Source organism: Natrix helvetica (assembly GCF_964273705.1).
Source record: "Natrix helvetica genome assembly, chromosome: 8".
NCBI classification, from domain to species: domain Eukaryota; kingdom Metazoa; phylum Chordata; class Lepidosauria; order Squamata; family Natricidae; genus Natrix; species Natrix helvetica.
In genome coordinates this window covers 2,962,629-2,983,040 of record NC_138559.1, presented here as the reverse complement: position 1 = coordinate 2,983,040, position 20,412 = coordinate 2,962,629, and the positions used below count along the sequence as shown (strand labels likewise).

The window sequence follows — 20,412 nt, the reverse complement described above, 5'->3', positions numbered from 1 at the left end:
CCCGCCCCTTGTTTCCTGTCAGCCCCGCCGAGGAAGGGCTCCCAAGTCTGGGGGGCGGGGGGATGCTCCTCGGGTCCCCAAGGCCACGCGGGAGGGGCCGGGGAGCCAAGGCCTTCCCGCTTCATGAGCTGTTTTGCGACCCATTTCGGCCCGCTGTGTCTTTGCGTGTGTTTGTGTGTGTGCGCGTGCTGAGGTGGGGTAGGCCAGTACGGCAATGGCGGTTGGGTTTTCTGAGGCCATGACGTCATGCGGGACGCACCAAATACAAACGCCGTTACGTCGCGCGGGGAAAAAAGAGAGGGGGGCTCGTGACGTCGCGCGGGGTGAAAGAGAGTGACGCGTCGCCGTGACGACGCCGTGACGTCGCCTCGAGGGGGCGGAAGCGGAAGCGCGGCGGCGGCAGCCGGGAAGCGGAGGGACCGGCGGCGGTTTCCTCAGACTCGCCTCCCCCCTCTTCACCGCGGACGCGAGGGCAGCGCCCCCTTCGCCAGCATCACGGAGGCCCGCCGCGGCTCAGGTCTCGGGAGCGGCAGCGGTGAGGACGGCGGGGGGTGGGGTGGGGTTGGGGGGCCTCCTGGAGCAAGTTGGTGATTGACGGGACCCCCCGCTCTTTTCTCCCTTCCCCCCCCCCCCCGCCAGTCTGGGATCGTTTGAACCCGCCGGGTCTCCTTCACGCGAGCTCCCTGGAATGGGGGAGGGGAGGGTTGCCTGGTCTGGGTGGTTGTGGGGTGGGGGGAGTTCTGGGAGGATTTCGGGGTTGGCGTTGGGGGGAAGCCGGCGCTACAGGGTTGGGGGCTTATGTGGCAGAGACCCTCCGTCCTGGGGATGAGCCAATGAGGGGGGGGAGGGCAGCCAGGTTGAGGCTCAGAGGGTTATTTTTATTCATTTATAGCGTTTATTGGTTCAGGTGAGATAAGATCATCTTTATTGTCACTTTTTGTTTTCTTGTGTTGAACAGACTGGCGCACATGAAGAATGAAATTCTGATGTCCGCTCTTGATATATGTTTGTTTGTGTAGTGTATGTGTATTCACACACATACATATCACAAAATGTATAGTGTGTGTATATATACATATATACACACATACACATTTTCTCTCACACACATACATATCCTAAAAGTTATAGTATGTGTATATATGTATGTATTCCTATATATCACAAATTATAGTTGATGTCTGTGTGTATGTACACACACACACATACATACACATATACATTCTCACACACATATGTGTGCGTAGGTTTGTGTATATATGACTGTGAGTCCCTTTGGGGAGAGGGGGCGGTATAAAAATCAAAATAAAGGTAAAGGTAAGGTAAAGGTGTGTGTGCGTGTATGGGTAGTGTATATACACACCCATATCACAAAAATTTCTGTTCGGCTAATTTGAGATGCCTTCTTGGTCACCCTTTGACTGACTTTTGACTTATATATAAAACAAGTAAAACAGGCAACAGTAAACGGTACCAGTGGACATAAAATCTTACAACACAGGAAGGAAATACCAGGAACCAAATTGAAAAAAAGAAAGAAAGAAAAGAACCTTTGCTGTCACTGCAGGGTCATAAACGCCCAGCCTTGATGTTATTGGAGGCAGTAAAAGTAACCTATAACTTCAAAGTCACTTCTCTGCTTTGGCCAACACTTGGATGGGACCTCAGGGCAGCCAGAGAAAATGTGTGTGAGAGAAAAATTACATGGTCAGAGAATGCTGGAAAAAGGAAATTTGAGTGTGGAAAAGACAAAAGATTTTTTTCTGGCCTCTCAAAGGCTTCACTATAGAGTTATGCAGTTTGGATTTGAACAACTGCTTAGCTGGAACTTTTTATCCCCCTCCTCCCCTCCTTGTGTTTTTCCAGGCACAAAATTATTTTAGAGAATGGTGGTTAGCTTTTCATCTGGCCAGGTTTAAAGTGGAATCTTCCAAATGTGTTGTGCTGCAATATTCATTGTTCACAGTAAGGAAACCCTGATGTAAAAGCTTTATTATAAGATGACGTGTAAAAATGTAATTAGTACTAGTTGTCACTTGGAAAAGTTGGGCCTAGTCATCAAATATTGGATTTAATTTTGCAAGGATACTTGGTTAAATGGAATAAAAAGTGTATATAGATTGTACAAAACTGGAGGAGATAGCAGATCCTGTCAAGACCAAAACAAAATTCAAAATGGAGAGATGTAGGTTTACAGAACAAATTTTAATGATAGCAAATTCTAAAGTGGTTAAATAAAACTTAATAAAATGTGGACATTTAGAATGAGGAATTCTGGGTGAGAAAAGGATCGTGGAATTGTAGCTGAGTCCATATGATGGGATGCTAAAAATCAGTAGGATTATCTTCTAAAATGTAAAAAGGTGTATTTTCCAAATCATAGGAAAGGAATAGTTCTCTTCTGCACTGATCAGATTCTACACAGAGTATTATGTCCAATTCTGAGCATCATAACACTGGAGGCTTTTAAGAAGAGATTGGCCAACCTTTTGTCTGAAGGGGTGTAGTGTTTCCTGCCTGAGCAGGCGGTTGGACTAGAAGATCTCCAAGGTCCCTTCCAACTCTGTTATTCTATTCTATTCTATTTCTACTCTACTCTACTCTACTCTATCTCAGGAAGCTGAGTTAAATACATGCCAGTTGCCAAGTGCCCGGATTTAGATCATATGACCCTGGGGATGCTGCACTGGTTGTAGGTGTGAAGATTCAGCCATAAGTCACTTTTTTCCATTGCTGTTGTAAATTCAAAACTGTGCCTAAATGAATCAGGGATTTTGGGAAGAGCAGTTTGATGGTAGAGCCATGGTGGCGCAGTGGTTAAGAGTGCAGTACTGCAGGCTACTTCTGCTGGCTGCTGGCAATTTGGCAGTTCGAATCTCACCAGGCTCAAGGTTGACTCAGCGTTCCGTCCTTTCAAGGTCAGTAAATGAGGACCCAGATTGTTGGGGGCGAGAGGCTGACTCTGTAAACTGCTTAGAGAAGACTGCGAAGTGGCATATAAATCTAAGTGCTATTGCCACCTTCCCGCCTTTCCCATTTCCTTCCTTCCTATTGGCAATGCATGCAGTCCTTGACATACGACCATTTGTTTAGTGACTGTTCAAAGTTAATAACAGCACTGGAAAAAGTGACTTACAAGCATTTTCCATATTTATGATGGTCTCCATGGTCATGTGATCAAAATTTGGATCCTTGGCAACTGACTCATATTTATGACAGTTGCAGTGTCCCAGGGTCATGTGATCACCCCCTTTTGCGACCTTGACAAGCAAAGTCAGCAGGGAAGCCGGATTCATTTAAAAACCGTGTTACAGGCTAAACAATTGTAGTGATTCACTTACTGACTGCAGCAAGAAAGGTCATAAATTGGGCAGAATTTACTTAACAGCTGCCCTGCTTAGCAGCGCAATTGTGGTCATAAGTGGAGGAGGACTACCTGTACTACAGTTTGGATTCTTGCCCCAAGCATGGATTGTATTCAATATTGTATATGGTTTCTTTTCATTCTTTTAATTATTGAGCTGTTTGCAGAAATCAATTCTGGAGTAAGGGAACTTTGCTCCTTCTAATAAGTCTTGCAAGCGTCAAACTTTGAATTATTTCTGACCTGAATTGTTTCCTAATTAAAACTCTAATATCCTCCAGCCATTGGGCACACTAGGCAGCAAAGGTTAAAAAGAGCCTGGCAGTTTGAATTGTCCAGGTTGCTTCTTTCCTTGATTAGCGCATAGAAATGCATAGAATAACAGAGTTGGAAAGGACCTTGTAGGTCATCTAGTCCAACCGCCTGCCCAAGCAGACCCTACACCATTTCTGACAAATGGCAGACCAGTCTCCCCTTGAAAGCCTCCAATAATGAAGCTCCCACAACTTCCGGAGGCAACTTCTGTTCCATGGGTGGATTGTTCTCACTGTCAGAAAATTCCTCCTTATTTCCAGGTTGAATCGTTCCTTGATCAGTTTCCCTCCATTATTCCTCATCTGGCCTTTGGGTACTTTGAAAAATAGCTTGACCCCCTCCTCTCTGTGGCAGCCCCTCAAGTATAGGAAGACTGCTATCGCGTTTCTCCTGGTCCTTCTCTTCCCTAGACTAGCCATGCTGGTTCCTGCAAGCTGTTTTTCATACCTTTTAGCCTCCAGTCCTCTAATCATCCTGTTTGCTCTTCTCTGCACTTTTTCTAGAGTCTCAACATCTTTTTTATAGTGTGGCGACCAAAACTGAATGCAGGATGCTAGGTGTGGTCTTACTAAGGCTTTATAGAGTGGTATTAGTACCTCCCTTGATCTTGATTGTATCCCTCCGTTAATACAACTTAGGATTGCATTGGGTTTTTTTGGGTGTCACGGCACACTGCCACTACCACACACATTTTCAAAGGAAAGAGTATGTAAAAATACAGTGGCCTTGAGAGTGAGCTCCCATCCTGTTTATATTCCTCAGACAGTATTTTCACTGATTCTCTTGAGACATATTACTGTCAGTAATAGTGGAGACATGTAGAATAGAATATAATTCTTTATTGGCCAAACGTGATTGGACACACAAGGAATTTGTCTGGTGCAGATACTCTCAGTGTACATAAAGAAAAATAAAAGGTAAAAGAAAAATAGAAGGTCGCAAAAGGAGAGTCACATGACCCCAGGACACTACAACCGTCATAAATGCAATTCAGTTGTCACGCATCCCAATGTACATCTCAGATGATGATTTAAAGGTGTAGAGCATCCAACACCAGAAGGCAGGAGAGGAAGCAATGGAAGTTGTGAATGCTCCATCACTGGACACTTTTAAGAAAAGACTGCACATCTACTTGTCTGAGATGGTATAGGGTCTCCTGCTTGAGCAGGGGAAGACCTCCAAAGTCCCTTCCAGCTCCTATTCTACTCTATATACACCTCCAGGGTCTCTTACCCAGATCCCTCAGCGATCCAGCCTGTTCCCCTGAATGTCCCATGCATTGAGCGTGCCATCCTTTGATTCCCTTTGCACGTCCACCTCCAGGTCTCAAGATGCCCAAAACAATAGAACAGAACAGAATAGAATAAATAGAATAGAGAATAGAACAGAATAGAGAAAGGAATAGAAATTCTTTATTGGCCAAGTATGATTGGACACACAAGGAAATTGTCTTTGGTGCAGATGCTTTCAGTGTCAATAAAAATAAAATAGAATACATTCATCAAGAATCATAAGATACAACACTTAGTGATAGTCATTCATTACTAATAAGCAATCAAATTATACTAGGAAACAAATAAATCAATATGAAATTTAAAGATACAAGCAACATGGTTAGTGCCATAAGTGGGAAGAGATAGGTAGTAGGAAGGAAGAGAAGAATAATAGTAATGCAGTCTTAGTAATATTTTGACAATGTTGTGTGAATTAGTTGTTAAGCAGAGGGATGGCATTTGGGGAAAAAACTGTCCTTGTGTCTTGTTGTTCTGATGTGCAGTGCCATAATGTTGTTTTGAGGGCAGGAGTTGAAACAATTTATGTCCCAGATGCGAGGGGTCTGTAGTGCAGTGTACAGATCCTCAATGAAAGGCAGATTGGTAGCAATTGTTTTTTCTGCAATTCTAATTATCCGTTGAATTCTTGTGTCTGTCTTGGGTTGCAGAGCATTTGTGGCCTTTGTCAACTTGTTTTTATGTGTTTGTGGCCTAAAAATGAAAGACAAAGGGATGTTTTATGAAAATAAGAACTGCATCAGCTCCCCAATTGCTTTAAAGAAATTATCCTTGTGACCATTGGGCTTAATCCCTTTCTTTGGTCTGAGAATTATTGTAGTATTTATATTTTGTGCCTACCCAGATTCCAAGTATCTCCGCATGCCTTTACAGGAGGGATCCAATTTGACCTTGGCAAATGTCCGTAACGTTTTCCAGACCACCAATTAAACTCTGGTAGCTGAAACTTCCATGCATCCATAACATGGTCAATTAGAAACAATAGTTTCTGGTCCCGTCTTGTATCTGCATGTCCTCATCAATTGTCTCTTTTCGCTTCCTCAACAGAGCCCAGAGACCAACCTTCCTCTGATGTTATGTCCTGTCTGGGGGCCTTGTGTTAAACTGCTGCCTCCTGGCTAAGTGCCTACCTCTGAAGATCCCAAGTGTTTCAGTCTTCGTTTGTTGTTGCATTGTACTTATTTGGCCAGACATCCTAAGAGAGATCCATGTATACCCCAAGTGGCTCGATGTTGCCCAGTGGCCGAAGGCGAAGAGGGCAAGATGGAAGTGCCTTGCCCAAGCAGCCCGAAAGGAGCTTGGCATCTGCCTTGCCTGGGGCCCTCTCCATAACTGCCCTCTGTACTGCCTTGGCAGAGCCCGCCTGGCTCCGGATTCACGGGGGCACTTGTTCTCGGCAGGAGCTGGGGGTTGCTGATGTGCTGGGATACATTGACCCGGATCTACTTAAAGGTGAGAAGGAGACAACTTGTTCTGACCCAGCTCCCCAAACACAACCAACCCTCTATACGTAATCACAGATTCCTTTATTAGGAACGCCGGTAGCCCCGGCAAAAAGTTTCTCTCTCATCGCAAGCTAAGAAGTCCCGCCGGCCGGAAGATGAATAGTTGTCTGCAGCATCTATTCATCTCCACCGCCTGCCTTTTATCCCCAGAGCTAGGATGCTTCTTCCGTCTCAAGGACCGGCCCATAGATTTCCACTGCTCTCCTCTCCTCTGCCTTCTGTGCATCAGGCACTGGACCCAGCTGTTCCTCCTTTTCCAGCCGGCGGCAGAGAGCCACAACATGAGTGCTTTTAAAGATAACTATAGATTGGCCTGAGCATAGATCCTTTGCTGTTTATTTGGCCAGAGTCATGGTCACCTGCGTCAAAGTTGCTAAACCCAGGGTGGATTTAATTTAAATCAAGTCGATTTAAATCACAATTTAAATCACTAGTAAAAAGGCTTGCCCTCCCCAGCCCCCAGGAGCATCTCCTAAAGGCTATGCATAGCCATTTTGGTGAAGGGGGTGGGGTTTCTGGAGGCCAAAAAAATGCTGTATTCAGTGTATAAGACACACCCAGATTTTCAGCCTCTTTTGAGGGAAAAAGGTTTGTCTTATACTCCGAAAAATACGGTATCTAGGCAAGTATTCTTAATGTTCTCAATGTTGATAAAGCAAAGGAGATCATTGTAGATTTTAGAAAGAGCCAGCATGGTCCTCCTCCACTCAGTGTCAAGGATGCAATTGTATGAAATATTTTGGGGTGCAGATAACTAAGAATTTGGTCTCTCCACACATCATCCTTAGTGAAGCTTGCAAACCAGCCTCTGCATTTTCTGCGTCGGATGAGGAAACCACATCTTTCTCCTTCTGTCCCGGCCAATTTTTACAGAGGCTCGATGGAGAGCAGTTTAACAAACTGCTTCCATTTGGTTTGGTGGCAGCAACAGTGCCTCAGATAGAAAGTCCCTACCAAGAGTGGTGAGGACAGCGGAGAAGATTATAGGAAGCTCGCTTCCCGTTATTCAGGATGCTGTTAATAAGCGCTATGTGCTGAGAGCTCGAAGCATCGTTTGAGAGACACCCAAGTTATGATCTGTTTCTGTTGCTCCCTTCTGGGAGGATGTTTTAAAGTATTAATAGTAGGACTACTACAGCTTTGTTCCCTAGTCTGGTAAACTTGCAAGATTAGTTTTTCTCGCCATGTACATTTATACATCCGGACTAGACTGTATTGTTTCTCTGTGTAATATTACATATATGGGTATTTGCATAATTTTGTATGGATGCATGTACAGGGACGCATGTACAGGTGGCTCAGTGGCTAAGATGCTGAGCTTGTCGATCAGAAAGGTCAGTAATTCGGCAGTTCGAATCCCTAGTGCTGCGTAACGGAGTGAGCTCCCGTGATTTGTCCCAGCTTCTGCCAACCTAGCAGCTGGAAAGCACGTCAAAAATGCAAGTAGAAAAATAGGAACCACCTTTGGTGGGAAAATAACAGTGCTCCATGTGCCTTCGGCGTTGAGTCATGCCGGCCACATGACCACGGAGACGTCTTCGGACAGCGCTGGCTCTTCGGCTTTGAAAGGGAGATGAGCACCGTCCCCTAGGAAAGACTAGCACATACGTACAAGGGGAACTTTTATCTTTGTATGCATGTATGTATGTATTTTGTCATGTTTAGGTAGTGTAAAATTGGAGGTGGTGACACTTCGAGAACTGTATGCAGTGAAATTTCATTTTAATGTATGCCAATTAATGTACATTCAAAGTGACAACAAAGTTATCCTAAGTTCTAAGAGTGGCTGGAACATTTTTTAAAGAGAGATAACAAAACCTCTGAAAGCCACTGTTACGTTGCACTGAGGATATTTTAATTTCTTAGTTGTGAGGTATTGACAGTCAGGCGGCCCATAGGTGTCATAAATTAGGGTTAGGGTTATTGTTGTCGTTATGCTACGTAACGATGCTAGCTCATCTTCAGTTCAGTTTTTTCCTACTGAAAGTAGAGGTTAAATTGTTGCCAGCTAAGGTATTTCGTCTTGTTTTGTGTGCATATCAAATGCTGATATATTATTCTGATTATGACAGTGGCACTTGCTCCATGTGAAAAACACCTTAAAACCAAGCACAGTTTGGATCTTTTGTTGTTGTTGTAACCATGGTGAACTGGCATTAAATCAGGATTTTCACTTCCTTGACTTGGGGAGGATCTGCGTGCAACCGATTGGGAACAGCCTCAAGCATTTCTTGGCACTTGTTTAAAACCTCATTATCCTTGTTTCTTGTTCTCCCAAAGTTGATTTTGGAGAGCGGAAAACTGAGAGAGTTAAAAGTATAAATCAAATTTAAGAGTTTTGCTTTTTACATTCACGAGCTCTGAATGCACTGAGTTGCTTCAGGAAACAGTAAAACCCACTGATTCACAGCCCCAGCCTTGGACAAAATGGAACACAGTAGAACCAACCAATAAATCAGCATTCTTTCCAGCAAATTGAATAAACAATGAGCATTTGTATTAATCCACCTGCCACATGGACATCTGCACCAACAGTTATGGATCTGAATTAGAAGAAGTTTCTTTTTTAAAAATATTACTATATTATAGAATAGAGTAGAGTGGAATGGAATGGAATAGAGGAAGGAATAGAATAGGAATAGAATAGAAATAGAATGCTATAGAGAATTGAATGTGGAATAGAATAGAATTCTTTATTGGCCAAGTATGATTGGACACACAAGAATTTGTCTTTGGTCCATATTATTTAAATTTAAACTTTTAAAAATTATTTAAATTTAAACTTTTAAAAATTATTTAAATTTAAACTTTTTAAAATTATTTAAATTTAAACTTTTTAAAATTATTTAAATTTAACATTTTTTAATTCCCGGGCAATTCCGTGAGACCATATCTGAAGAATATCCCAGTAACCGCAGGCTTTATTGAAAGATCAGAACGTTGGGTGAATAATATTGCAATCTTGTGCTACAGACCTTCTGGGTTGGAAACCGGAAGGCTGAATCTGGGAAATGAGGAAGAGTTTCTGCCCAGCCACTAGTAACGGAAATGACTCTTTGATTCTGTCTCCCTCCTCCCAGACTACTGCATGAACCCCCAGACGGTGCTGTTACTCCGGGTTATTGCTGCCTTCTGCTTCTTGGGAATCATCTGCAGCCTTTCAGCGTTCCTTCTCGACGTCTTTGGGCCTAAGCACGCTGCGCTGAAGATTACGCGCCGTTATGCATTTGCTCACATCCTCACAGGTAGCTGGGTTTTTGCGCTATGCTTTGGGTTCCTCTGCGGGGGGGGGGGCGGCTTCCGTGGGGCTCCCACAACCACCTGTCCCTCTTAACTGGTCCACCAAATATTTTCATTTTTCAGAATAGAATAGAATAATAAAATTTAGAATAGAATAGAATTAAAGAATGGGGAAGAGAAGAGGATAATGAAAGTTTAGAATAGAATAGAATTACAGAATAGAATTAGAATAGAATAATAAAATTTAGAATAGAATTAAAGAGAGGGGAAGAGAAGAGGATAATGAAATTATAGAATAGAATTACAGAATAGAATTACAGTAGAATAATAAAATTTAGAATAGAATAGAATTAAAGAATGGGGAAGAGAAGAGGATAATAAAATGTTAGAATAGAATAGAATTAGAATAGAATAATAAAATTTAGAATAAATTTAGAACAATTGAAGAGAGGGGAAGAGAAGAGAATAATAAAATTTTAGAACAAAATAGAATTACAGAATAGAATTAGAATATAATGGAACAGAATTAGAATAGAATAGAAAATAAAACACATCGTCTGTCTGTCTGTCTGTCTCTCCCTCTGTCTCCATCTCTCTCCCCCCTCCTCTCTGTCTCTGTCTTTCTCAATGTCTGCCTGTCTCTGTGTGTGTGTGTATGTGTCTTCCTCTCACTTTCTGTGTGTGTGTGTGTGTGTGTGTCTCTCTCTCTCGTCTCAGGGTGTCCGTGTTAGCCTGAGAAAGGGTCATTGCCTGTGCCCTCTTTCCCCGTGTTTCCACCCATACGTCTTTTCCTTCTGCCCGCAGTGCTGCAGTGTGCCACGGTGATTGGCTTCTGCTACTGGGCATCGGAGCTGATTCTCGCCCAGCAACAGCAGCACAAGAAGTACCACGGCTCACAGGTCTACGTTACGTTTGCCGTCAGTTTTTACCTGGTGGCCGGAGCCGGCGGTGCCTCCATCCTGGCCACAGCTGCCAACCTGCTGCGTCATTACCCCACCGAAGAAGAGGAGCAGGCTTTGGAGCTCCTGTCTGAGATGGAGGAGAACGAACCTTACCCTGCAGAGTATGAAGGCATCAACCAGTTCCAGCCACCCCCGGCTTACACGCCCTAACGCTTCCCCGGACGATGGCTGGGGCAAAGGAAGGGGGTGGGGCTTCTTCCAGCCCATCCCCAAAGTCAGCCTGCACACAATTGCTTGGGAACGCCTTTCCCTTCTCTCTTCCTGGGACCTCCTCTTGTAGGTGTTTCTCCCTTCCTTCCTTCCTCTTCGTGGATCCACCCCTTTTTACTGTTTCCTGTCTAGAGGAGAGAGGACGGGCGCCTGAGCAGAAGACTTGCTCTTGTGGCAACCTCTGAAGCGGTCGTATTCGGAAGCAATGGGGTGACCGTTGGGGCGGGGTTTGAACCTCAGGCATCCACGGCGGCGGCTGATGTTTTTGAGCTGCGGGGACTCCAGAGAGAGTTCTGAAGAGAGGAAAAGGAAGGAAGGAAGGAAGCGAAAAGGACGGCATGCGGACAGTTTGATTGGGTGGGAAAGGGGTGGGCGAGTGGGTAGGTGGGTGGGTGGGTGGAGGAAAGGGTGCCACCATTTTTGGCATTGGGCTAAGACGTTTCGCACAGGTGGGCAGCGGAGAATTCAGCCATCCTGTCCCACCGCTCACAGAACTCCTCTCCCTTTGGGGAGGGAGGGGGGGAAGAAGAGTGGAAGGGGACACTCTCCGATGTTCGCCCCTAGGGCCAACAGGCTTGGCCTTCAGCCCCCCCTCCCCCCTCTCCCGCAAAAGACACGGGACTCCTTCTCTATGCACTGGTTTGTGGAAAGGCGACGCCGTTTGCTCGACCCTCGTGCTTCCCGAAAAGCAGGGTTAACGTTTCCTCCCACTCCCGTTTCCTCCACTCCCGCCTCCTGCCACTCCATGGAAGTGTTTTGCACTTTTCTCTGCTCTTTGCCTCTCGCGGCTCCCTCTTTCCCTGACGGGGTTGTAGGGGATGGAAGGGGCCACGAAACATGGTTCACTCCACGAGGTTATCGCGACTACTGAGTTTCTTCCCTGGGAGAGAGGTAGGGCGCCTCTCATCTCTGGCAAGGCACTCCCGGTGGGGGCTCTCCTTCCGTCCGGCGTTCCCGCTGCACAATTGCCAGGCCTCCAGCCCCCCTTCGCAAGGCAACATATCAGAACCAGGTTCTTCCCCCTACCACCACCACCACCAATGCAAGCAACGATATGCAACTGCTGATTCTAAGCTCGATTCCCACTGTTATCTTTTACATTTGTCTCCCCTCCCCCCCCGACCGATTCCCACCTTTTTAATCTCAAAACCTTCTCCATATAGCCATGATGGCGAATCTATGGCACCTGTGCCAAAGGTGGCAGGTACGCCAATCTCCAGCTCCTGCTCTGGTTTCCAGTGCGCACATGCGTGCCGGAGCACCGTAAACCCGAAGACCAGCTGGTGTGCGTGCCATGAAGGAAAAAACCAGGGGGCTGAGGTGCGCGTGTCTTTGGGTCTATGGTGCTCCACGCCTGAAGACCAGCTGGCCGTGGCGCACGTGCACACCGTAAACTCAAAAGACTATCTGGCTGGTGCACCCATCTGTTTCCAGCGCTCTGGCATGCGCGTGCATTCCGGTTTGGGCACTTGGTGCCGAAAAGGTTTGCCATCGCTGCCATATGGGCTCTGGCCTTTTTCTGACCTCCCCCTGCCCCCCCTGTTAGCTGCAGGTAGGAACCGAAAGAGCATTTCAGGGCTCGCTTTCTGTACAAAGAGAATGATGGTTAAAACTTTTCCTTTTATTTTTTTTCTCTGCCTGGAGAAAAAGCTTCGAATTAAGCCAGCAATGGGGTTTTTTGTTTTTGTATTCACTAAAACATGCTTTTACTGACTGTGGGGGGGAGGGAGCTGACACAAAACGGAGGGAGGGAGCGGCCTTGTTGAGCGTGTGCCTGTGTTTTAAAAGAAGATTGAGAATGCAAAAGCAAGTAAAACAGGAACAACTTGATGGAAATTTGTTACTGTTCAGCGAGATGAAAAGATAACGCAGCGAAAGTTGCCCGCTGAGCGGTCAAAGGCTGCTTGCCATGACCCGGATGCCAAAGCCACCCTCCGTGGTCAATTTGGCTGTTCAAAAGTGAGAGAGGACTTTAATCCTTTCCTTAGATGTGCCTCTATAGCGGTGTTGGACCTTTTCAGACTGAGGGCCGTAACGGGGATGCTCGTGTGCAGGCGCAGGCAAGTACCGGAAGAGAAACCGGAAGAGCAGCTTCCCAGCGTGCATGCGCGGGAGCATGGGAAGCCGGAAGAGCTGTTTTCTGGCACGCCTGCAAGGCTGAGAAGCTGAGCTTCCGGTTTGCAGTGTGCGCATGAGCACAGTCACCTGGTCTTCTGGCGTGCGTGCATGTACGAAGACCAGCTGGCATGTGCGCGCCGGAACCTGGAAGAGCAACCGGCAACGGCTGGCATACCCGGAGAGATGGCTCTGTGTGCTACTTCCGTCACACGTGCCATAGGTCCGCCATCACGGCTCTAGCCTGAGCATGATAACATGCTAACATGTTAGCATGCTAACCCTTTCCCTGTCCTCTTAATTGCACGGGAGAAAAATTGGGACAGAATTTTTCATTAGACACTATAAAGACTTCATGTTTTAAAAGCCAAGGAGAAAGTTGTGGAATGTAGAAGAACGGCAGTTCAGTTGGGTGTCCCAATCTCACTTTTGTGCTTTCCGTGCACTCCAAAAACAGCTGCTGGCGATGCCAGTGGGATCTTTTGCTTCCTTCAGATTGCTTCCTTCTAATTTGGCTTTAAATGTTCTGCACTTTTTTACTGTTTCCACCTGGTCCCTTGTATTGCAGCCCTGGTTAGAAGGCAGCATTAGAGACTGACTTTGTATTCCCACAGTCAGGAGTTCGATACTGACCGACTCGAGGCTGACACAGCCTTCCATCCTTCTGAGGTGGGTCAAATGAGGACCCAGATTGTTGGGGGTAAGAGTCTGTGACTCTGTGAACCACTTAAAGAGGGCTGTCAAAAACAACCTATGAAGCAGTCTATAAATGCTCTTGTCCTTCCTTCCCTCCCTCCCTCCCTCCCTCTTTTCTTCCTTCCTTCCTGTTAGAATGCAGTATTGCATGCTAATTCTGCCAACTTCAACAAGTTGATCCTGACTGGCTCAAAGTTGACTCAGCCTTCCATCCTTCCGAGGTGAGTAAAACGAGGGCCCCGATTGTTAGGCGGGGGAGGGGAAAGAGGCTGACTCTGTAAACCGCTTAAAGTGGGCTGGAAAGCACTGTGAAGTGTTTTGCTATTGCTCTTCCTTCCTTCTCCCCCCCCCCTCCCTCTGGTTAAAATGCAGCATTGTAGGCTAACTGCCCACCGCCAAGAGTTCGATCCTCCTTCCATCCTTCCAAGGTGGGTCAAGTGAGGACCCAGATTGTTGGGGGCAAGAGGCTGACTCTGTAAACTGCTTCAAGAGGGCTGCAAATGCCCTGTGAAGCAGCATATAAGTGCTATTGCTAAGTGCCATTTCTATTTGGGTCTTGTAGTGGGTAATGGTAAAATTCCGCGTTTGCTCTCTTCCTCTTTTCTGGCTCAAGGCTGGCAAGCAATAAAGGCAGCACCTCCATGTGCCAAGGGCAGCTTGACTCATCTGGATTCATCTTCAGAATAAACTGGTGGCCCCCATCTCCCTTCTTTTTCCATATCGGGACTTGATCAAAACCAATCTCCACATAATCTGCCTACGATCCTTTTTAGACCTAGCACATTGTTCACGAAGCACTGTTGATTCACCCCCTTCGGTAAAAATCTCCTTTTTCTACCCAAAATAAAACGGCGGCATAAATGGCCTCTCGGCAAATAATTTGAAGTGCAGCTTGTAAAGGAAGGAACGATCACAGAATTAGAGAGCCTTCATCAGGGAAGAACTAACCCAATTTGGCCGGAGTTTGTTTGATCGTTGGCTGACCGCTTGCAAAGGCTACTGTTCTTGCATTGACATGTTTCTATTTTTTAAGAAAAATAATAATATCCACCTTGTGGTGCATTTACTCTTGTCGCTCTGCCTGGAGTCTCTTTTTTCTTAAAAGCTGAATGCGCAATAAAGGATTAGAACAGCGGGGGGGGGGGGATTGCTCTGTTCCAGAGCCAAGTTACAAGATTCGGTGAAATGGAAGTCCTCAACCTTCTCGCCAAATGCTTGGCCAAACCCAAGAATTGCCTGAAGATGGTTTAGTTTAAAAAGAAAAAAAAAGAAAGGCCCTTCCAAAGTTTGGCAGTGATTGCAAGAACACCAGTACACACACTGCCAAGGGTATAACTATTATCAGTGGTGAAATTCACATTTTTTACTACTGGTTCTTTGAGTGTGGCTTGGTAGGTGTGGCCGGGGAAGGGTACTGCAAAATCCCCATTCCCTCCCCACTCCAGGGGAAGGGTACTGCAAAATCTCAATGCCTTCCCCACTCTGGGGCCAGCCAGTGGTGGCATTTGCTGGTTCGCTTAACTACTCCAAATTTCCACTGCCAGTTCTCCAGAACCTGTGAGAACCTGCTGAATTTCACTCCTGACTATTATAATAGTAACAGTAGTGTAAGATCCGTGGTAGAACAGAAATCAAGGATAGTATGGCTTAAACGGACTGTAATCCCTGGCAACATAGTTTTGGCCACCACACTATAAAAAAGATGTGGAGACTCTACGAAGAGTGCAGAGAAGAGCAATAAAGGTGACTAGAGGCTAAAATATATAAAGAACGGTTGCTGGAACTGGGTATGTCTAGTCTGAAGGACTAGAGGCGACATGATAACAGTCTTCCAATATCTCAGGGGATGCCACAAATAAGAGGGAGTCAAGGGAGTCTCCAAAGCACCTGAGGGCAGTTTAAGAAGCAATGGGTGGAAACTGACCAAGGAGAGATTCAACCTTGAAACGAGGAATTTCCTGACAGTGAGAACCATCAACCCATGGAACAGAAGTTGTGGGAGCTTCATCACTGGAGGCTTTCAAGAAGAGACTGCACTGCCATTTGTCAGGAATAGTGTAGGGTCTCCTGCTTGGGTGGGTGGGGGTTTGTACTAGATGCACTACAAGGTCCCTTCCAACTCTTGGTTGGGGGGGACAGGGGGTTGGACTAGATGACCTCCAAGGTCCCTTCCAACTGTTGCTCTGTTCTGTCTCAACTAACCATGATCTGGATGACTTGAGAATCTCCATATATAATTGCTATCTGTATCTGTAGTTGCTTGAAATGGTAGGAGCCAACACTGCTTTCCTTGGTCTCCAGATTATCCAGTTTATTAGCAATCAGCTTGAGTATGTAACCCTAACTACAGCTCCCAGAGTTCCCCAATAGCATCCAGAGGAGGGATCCCCAAACTTGGCAACTTTAAGATTTGTGGACTTCAACTCCCAGAATTCCCCAGCCAGCATAGCTTACTCTCTTGTAATCCCTTCCTCTGCAATCTCTCCACTTTGATCAGAGGTCTTCAAACTTGGAACTTTAAGACTGGTGGCTGGAGGATTCTGGGAGTTGAAGTCCACCAATCTTAAAAGTTCCCAAGTTTGAAGACCTCTGGTCCAGAAGCTGGGAATTGTGGTACTTGGCCGCCCTCGGGCCCAGCAACGCCTGCTTCCCAAATGGTAACTCCCCAAAAGGATCCCCCCCTCTTTTTTTTCTCTAGGGGGAGAATCCAACCTATCTGCCCTTGGGCGGGCTTGGACTGCATCTCCCATTGTCCCTTGCTGGCCGGAAGGCCCCTACACGAGGCTGTCCAATTAGAAGTGCCTGTCTTTTCACGCAGGCGCCATCCATGGACAACCCCCCTCACGGGAGGGGCTGGGGTCCTCCTGTCTCCAAGGCGCCCTTGAGTGGGTCACAAGGCGGAGCTCCAAGGCTCGGTGGGCATGCCATTCGGAGGAAAGTCAGCACGCCGGCCGCGAGGTCGCAGGGAGAGGCGGGCGTCTCTTCGCTCCAAGAAGAAGAGGGACGTCTCTTCGCTCCAATCGGAAGGCGGGGATGCCTAAGCGCCGGCCAATAGGCGCGCAGCTGGGGGCGCGGGGCGCGGCCTAGGCCAGCGGAGGCCGCTTTCTTGAGGGCTTCTCCTCAAGCCAGGAGGGGAAAGCGAGGAGAAGGCGCCGCCCCGAGCCGGGCCGTCCCGTCTTCGTCCCCCCCCCCCCCAGCCGCCTCCAAACCCTCCGCTCGGGCCGTGCCACCGGCTGCAGGGTTCGCGGGGAGAGGCTTCCTCAGGTGAGACCCTCAACGGCCCCTTCCCTAAATGGCCTCTGGGAATTGTAGTTGAGGGAGTCTGAGGGGTTCCCAAATGGTAGGGGTTCCCGGGAGGTGGCCATTTGGCGCAGGCGTAGTGAATGCTGGGGAAAAAGGGCGGGAAGGCGGAGAGGGCCTGAAGGGTCCTCGGGGGGGGGCATATGGCGCAGGCGCAGTGAGTGCTGTGAAAAAAGGGCGGGAAGGCGGAGAGGGAGCATGAGTGGCTTTTGAGGGCCTGGAAGGGGCGTCGTCGCTGCAGCCTCGGGCGGCTTTTTCGGTGCTGTGGGGTCAAGGGTTTTTTTTGGGGTAGAGAAGGGACGCCAGGCTTTATCAGGAAGCCCCGTAAAGCGTCCAAAAATTTGGGGGTGTTGAGGGGGAGATTGGGGGCCTTGGGCATCTTGAGACCGAATCAAAGGACTGCATCCTAAAATGAAGAGGAAGTTTCAGGGAACAAGCTGGATCACTGAGGGATCCATATAAAAGACCCTGGACGTGTATATAGAGCAGAACCTTGGAGGTCTCCTAGTCCAGCCCCTGCTCAAGACCTATGATGGCGAACCTATGGCTTGTGTCACCAGCTGTTCTTCTGGTTTCCGGTGGAAAATGGCCCAAAAATTGGCCTGGAAACTGTCCTGAAAGCAGTGTAAAAACCACCCAGAAAAATGGTCTGAAAACAGCCCAAAAAATGGCCAAAAAACAGGCATGTGCACACCGGCCACCTGGTCTTCAGGTTTCCAGTGCTCCAGTGTGCATGTCTTTGGGTTTCCGGCCCTCCAGCACGGGTCCATGCACACACACACACACACATTCTGGTTTGGGCGCCCGGTGCCGAAAAGGTTCGCCATCACAGCCCTTAGACCATCAGACCTGCAGGAAAATATTTTTTTTCTTTCAATTCAGTAGGGTGACCCGTAGCCGTAGAAAACCACTAAGCGGTTTTAATCCAGCCTATACCTTAGCTCAATAGAAATAAAAGATACGGTATTGTGCTTCGTTAATGTACTTAATTGGGTGCTGCATCCCAACAAGGCAGACCCAGACTTCAGAGGATGATCAGAACTGCAGAAAAAACAATGGCTACCAACCTGCCTTCCATCCAAGATCTGTACGCTGCATGAGTCAAAAAGAGGGCTGGGAAAATATCTACAGACCCCTCACGTCCTGGACATAAATTGTTTCAACTCCTATCCTGTAAACGACGCTATAGAGCACTGCACACCAAGACAACAACAAGGACAGTTTTTTCCCAAAGCCATCACTCTGCTGAACAAATTATTCCCTCCCCACTGTCAAACCATTCATTAAGGCTGCATTATTACTATTAGTCTTCTCATTGTTCCTATCACCCACCTCCTCCCACTTGTGACTGCAGGACTGTCACTTTGTGGCTTGCATCCTTACTATTGATATTGATTGTTTCCTGGTTGCTTATTTGCACCCTATGACTATCATTAAGTGTTGTACCTTATGATTCTTGATGAATCTATCTTCTTTTTATTGACACTGAAAGCATCTGCACCAAAGACAATTTCCTTGTGTGTCCAATCATACTTGGCCAATAAAGAATTTCTATTCCATTCTCTATTCTGTTCTATTCTCTATTCTATTTATTCTATTCTGTTCTGTTCTATTGTTTTGGGCATCTTGAGACCTGGAGGTGGACGTGCAAAGGGAATCAAAGGATGGCACGCTCAATGCATGGGACATTCAGGGGAACAGGCTGGATCGCTGAGGGATCTGGGTAAGAGACCCTGGAGGTGTATATAGAGTAGAATAGGAGCTGGAAGGGACTTTGGAGGTCTTCCCCTGCTCAAGCAGGAGACCCTATACCATCTCAGACAAGTAGATGTGCAGTCTCTTCTTAAAAGTGTCCAGTGATGGAGCATTCACAACTTCTGGTGGCAAGGAGTTCCACTGGTTAATTGTTCTCACTGTCAGGAAATTCCTCCTTAGTTCTAAGTAGCTTCTCTCCATTATCAATTTCCATACGTTGCTTCCTCTCCTGCCTTCTGGTGTTCTGCTCTGCTGGTTGGGGAATTCTGGGAGTTGAAGTCCACAAGTCTTAAAGTTGCCAAGTTTGGACACCCCTGCTCTACACCTTTAAATCATCATCTGAGATGTACATTGGGATGCATGACAACTGAATTGCATTTATGACCGTTGCAGTGTCCTGGGGTCATGTGACTCTCCTTTTGCGACCTCCTCGCAAGCAAACACGGAAACTGGATTCACTTACTGTGTTAACTGTGATTTAACAACTGCAGTGATTTGCTTAACAAATGTGGGAATAAAAATTGTTAAAATGGGAGAAAACTGTCAACCCTGAAGTTGCCCCAACTGTGGCCATTTTTTGTAGGTTTTGTAGGCAAAAACCCAGTTAACAAATTTCTAACTTGGCAACAGAAATTTTGGGCTCAATTGTGGTCTTAATTTGAGGACTACCTGTAGTTTATTCATTCATTCGGCCACCTACAGCGATTGAAGGTATTGTGAAGGGTCTACTAATAGGGGTGTATAGAAGGACAAGTGGGCTTTGATGTTTAGTGTGCAGATTGAGATACTGCTGTTCTGGGCTTTGATCCAGAGTTATGTGTTGGATGTGAATATTAGAATGTGGCCCTGAGGTCATGTGCAGTCTGGAAAAGATTCAGATACGTAGATTCTTCCTTAAGTGTGGATTTATTATTAATGGGCCAAACTGAAGTATTGGTATAAAAGATTTCCCTTCTCAACCTAATCTGGCTAAAAGGCAGGAAGGAGCAAATCAGGGCCTTTTAGATTTTAATTTCTAACCCTACTATTATGGCATATATATTCATTGCTGTAGCTTAATGTAATTTGCAGGTAGGCCTAGGAAAAAGAACTGAGCCATGGAATTAAATTGTTATTTATGGTGGGTTCAGTATAAATGCTCAGCAGGAGGATTTGGCATTTTTGTCTGCCTTCCCACCAGTCCTTCCCAAGGACCTGGAATAGGCAGATGTGGTTATTTCATAATAATATTGTCATATAATGTAAGCTGTTTCTAAGATTTTGCAATCTTCTGATGGTGCCCCAGATGTTTTAGAATTGCACCCAATGTGCCTATTTTGGCTTTCTTTTGCCACAGTTCTTCTGTTTGCAGATCTTTTTGTTATTATGTTTTTATCCTGCCTTTTTGTTATATGTACAAGTCACAATGGCAAACATATCTAACACCCCTGCCTTCTGTTCTTCCCACAATGACAACTATGTGCGAGGTGGGCTGATAAAGTGCGATTGTCCCTTTAAAGTCACTCAGCCGGTTTTCATGCCTAAGGAAGGCCTAAAACTCTGTCTCCTTTTTTCTAAGCCAGCACTTTTACCACTAAACCAAACTGACTCTAGATATTCTGAGAAAACCATAATTCAGGAGCACATAAACAATGGAGGCTGCTTTATAATGATCACCA

The 20,412-nt window shown here is 46.3% G+C and overlaps 2 protein-coding genes across 3 annotated transcripts in view; both read left to right on the top strand.

Annotated features, from left to right (window-relative positions):
- Window positions 1-29: 29 nt before the first annotated feature.
- TMEM127 (transmembrane protein 127) lies at window positions 30-14,771 on the top strand. 2 transcript variants are annotated; one of them, XM_081961477.1, is made up of 4 exons: window positions 30-165; window positions 6,019-6,423; window positions 9,557-9,721; window positions 10,521-14,771. In XM_081961477.1, the coding sequence occupies exons 2-4, from the start codon at window positions 6,180-6,182 to the stop codon at window positions 10,826-10,828; spliced, it is 717 nt and encodes a 238-aa protein (XP_081817603.1). In that variant the 5' UTR covers window positions 30-165; window positions 6,019-6,179; the 3' UTR covers window positions 10,829-14,771. The 2 variants fall into 2 exon arrangements, with proteins under 2 accessions (XP_081817603.1, XP_081817602.1); XM_081961476.1 differs by lacking the exon at window positions 30-165 and adding an exon at window positions 368-535.
- Window positions 14,772-16,601: 1,830 nt separating this feature from the next.
- Window positions 16,602-20,412, top strand: part of STARD7 (StAR related lipid transfer domain containing 7) — a 32,945-nt gene continuing 29,134 nt past the window's right edge. Inside the window, exon 1 of the mRNA XM_081961139.1 lies at window positions 16,602-16,963. The gene's annotated coding sequence lies outside the window, so the exon portion shown is untranslated. The remainder of the gene's footprint in view (window positions 16,964-20,412) is intronic.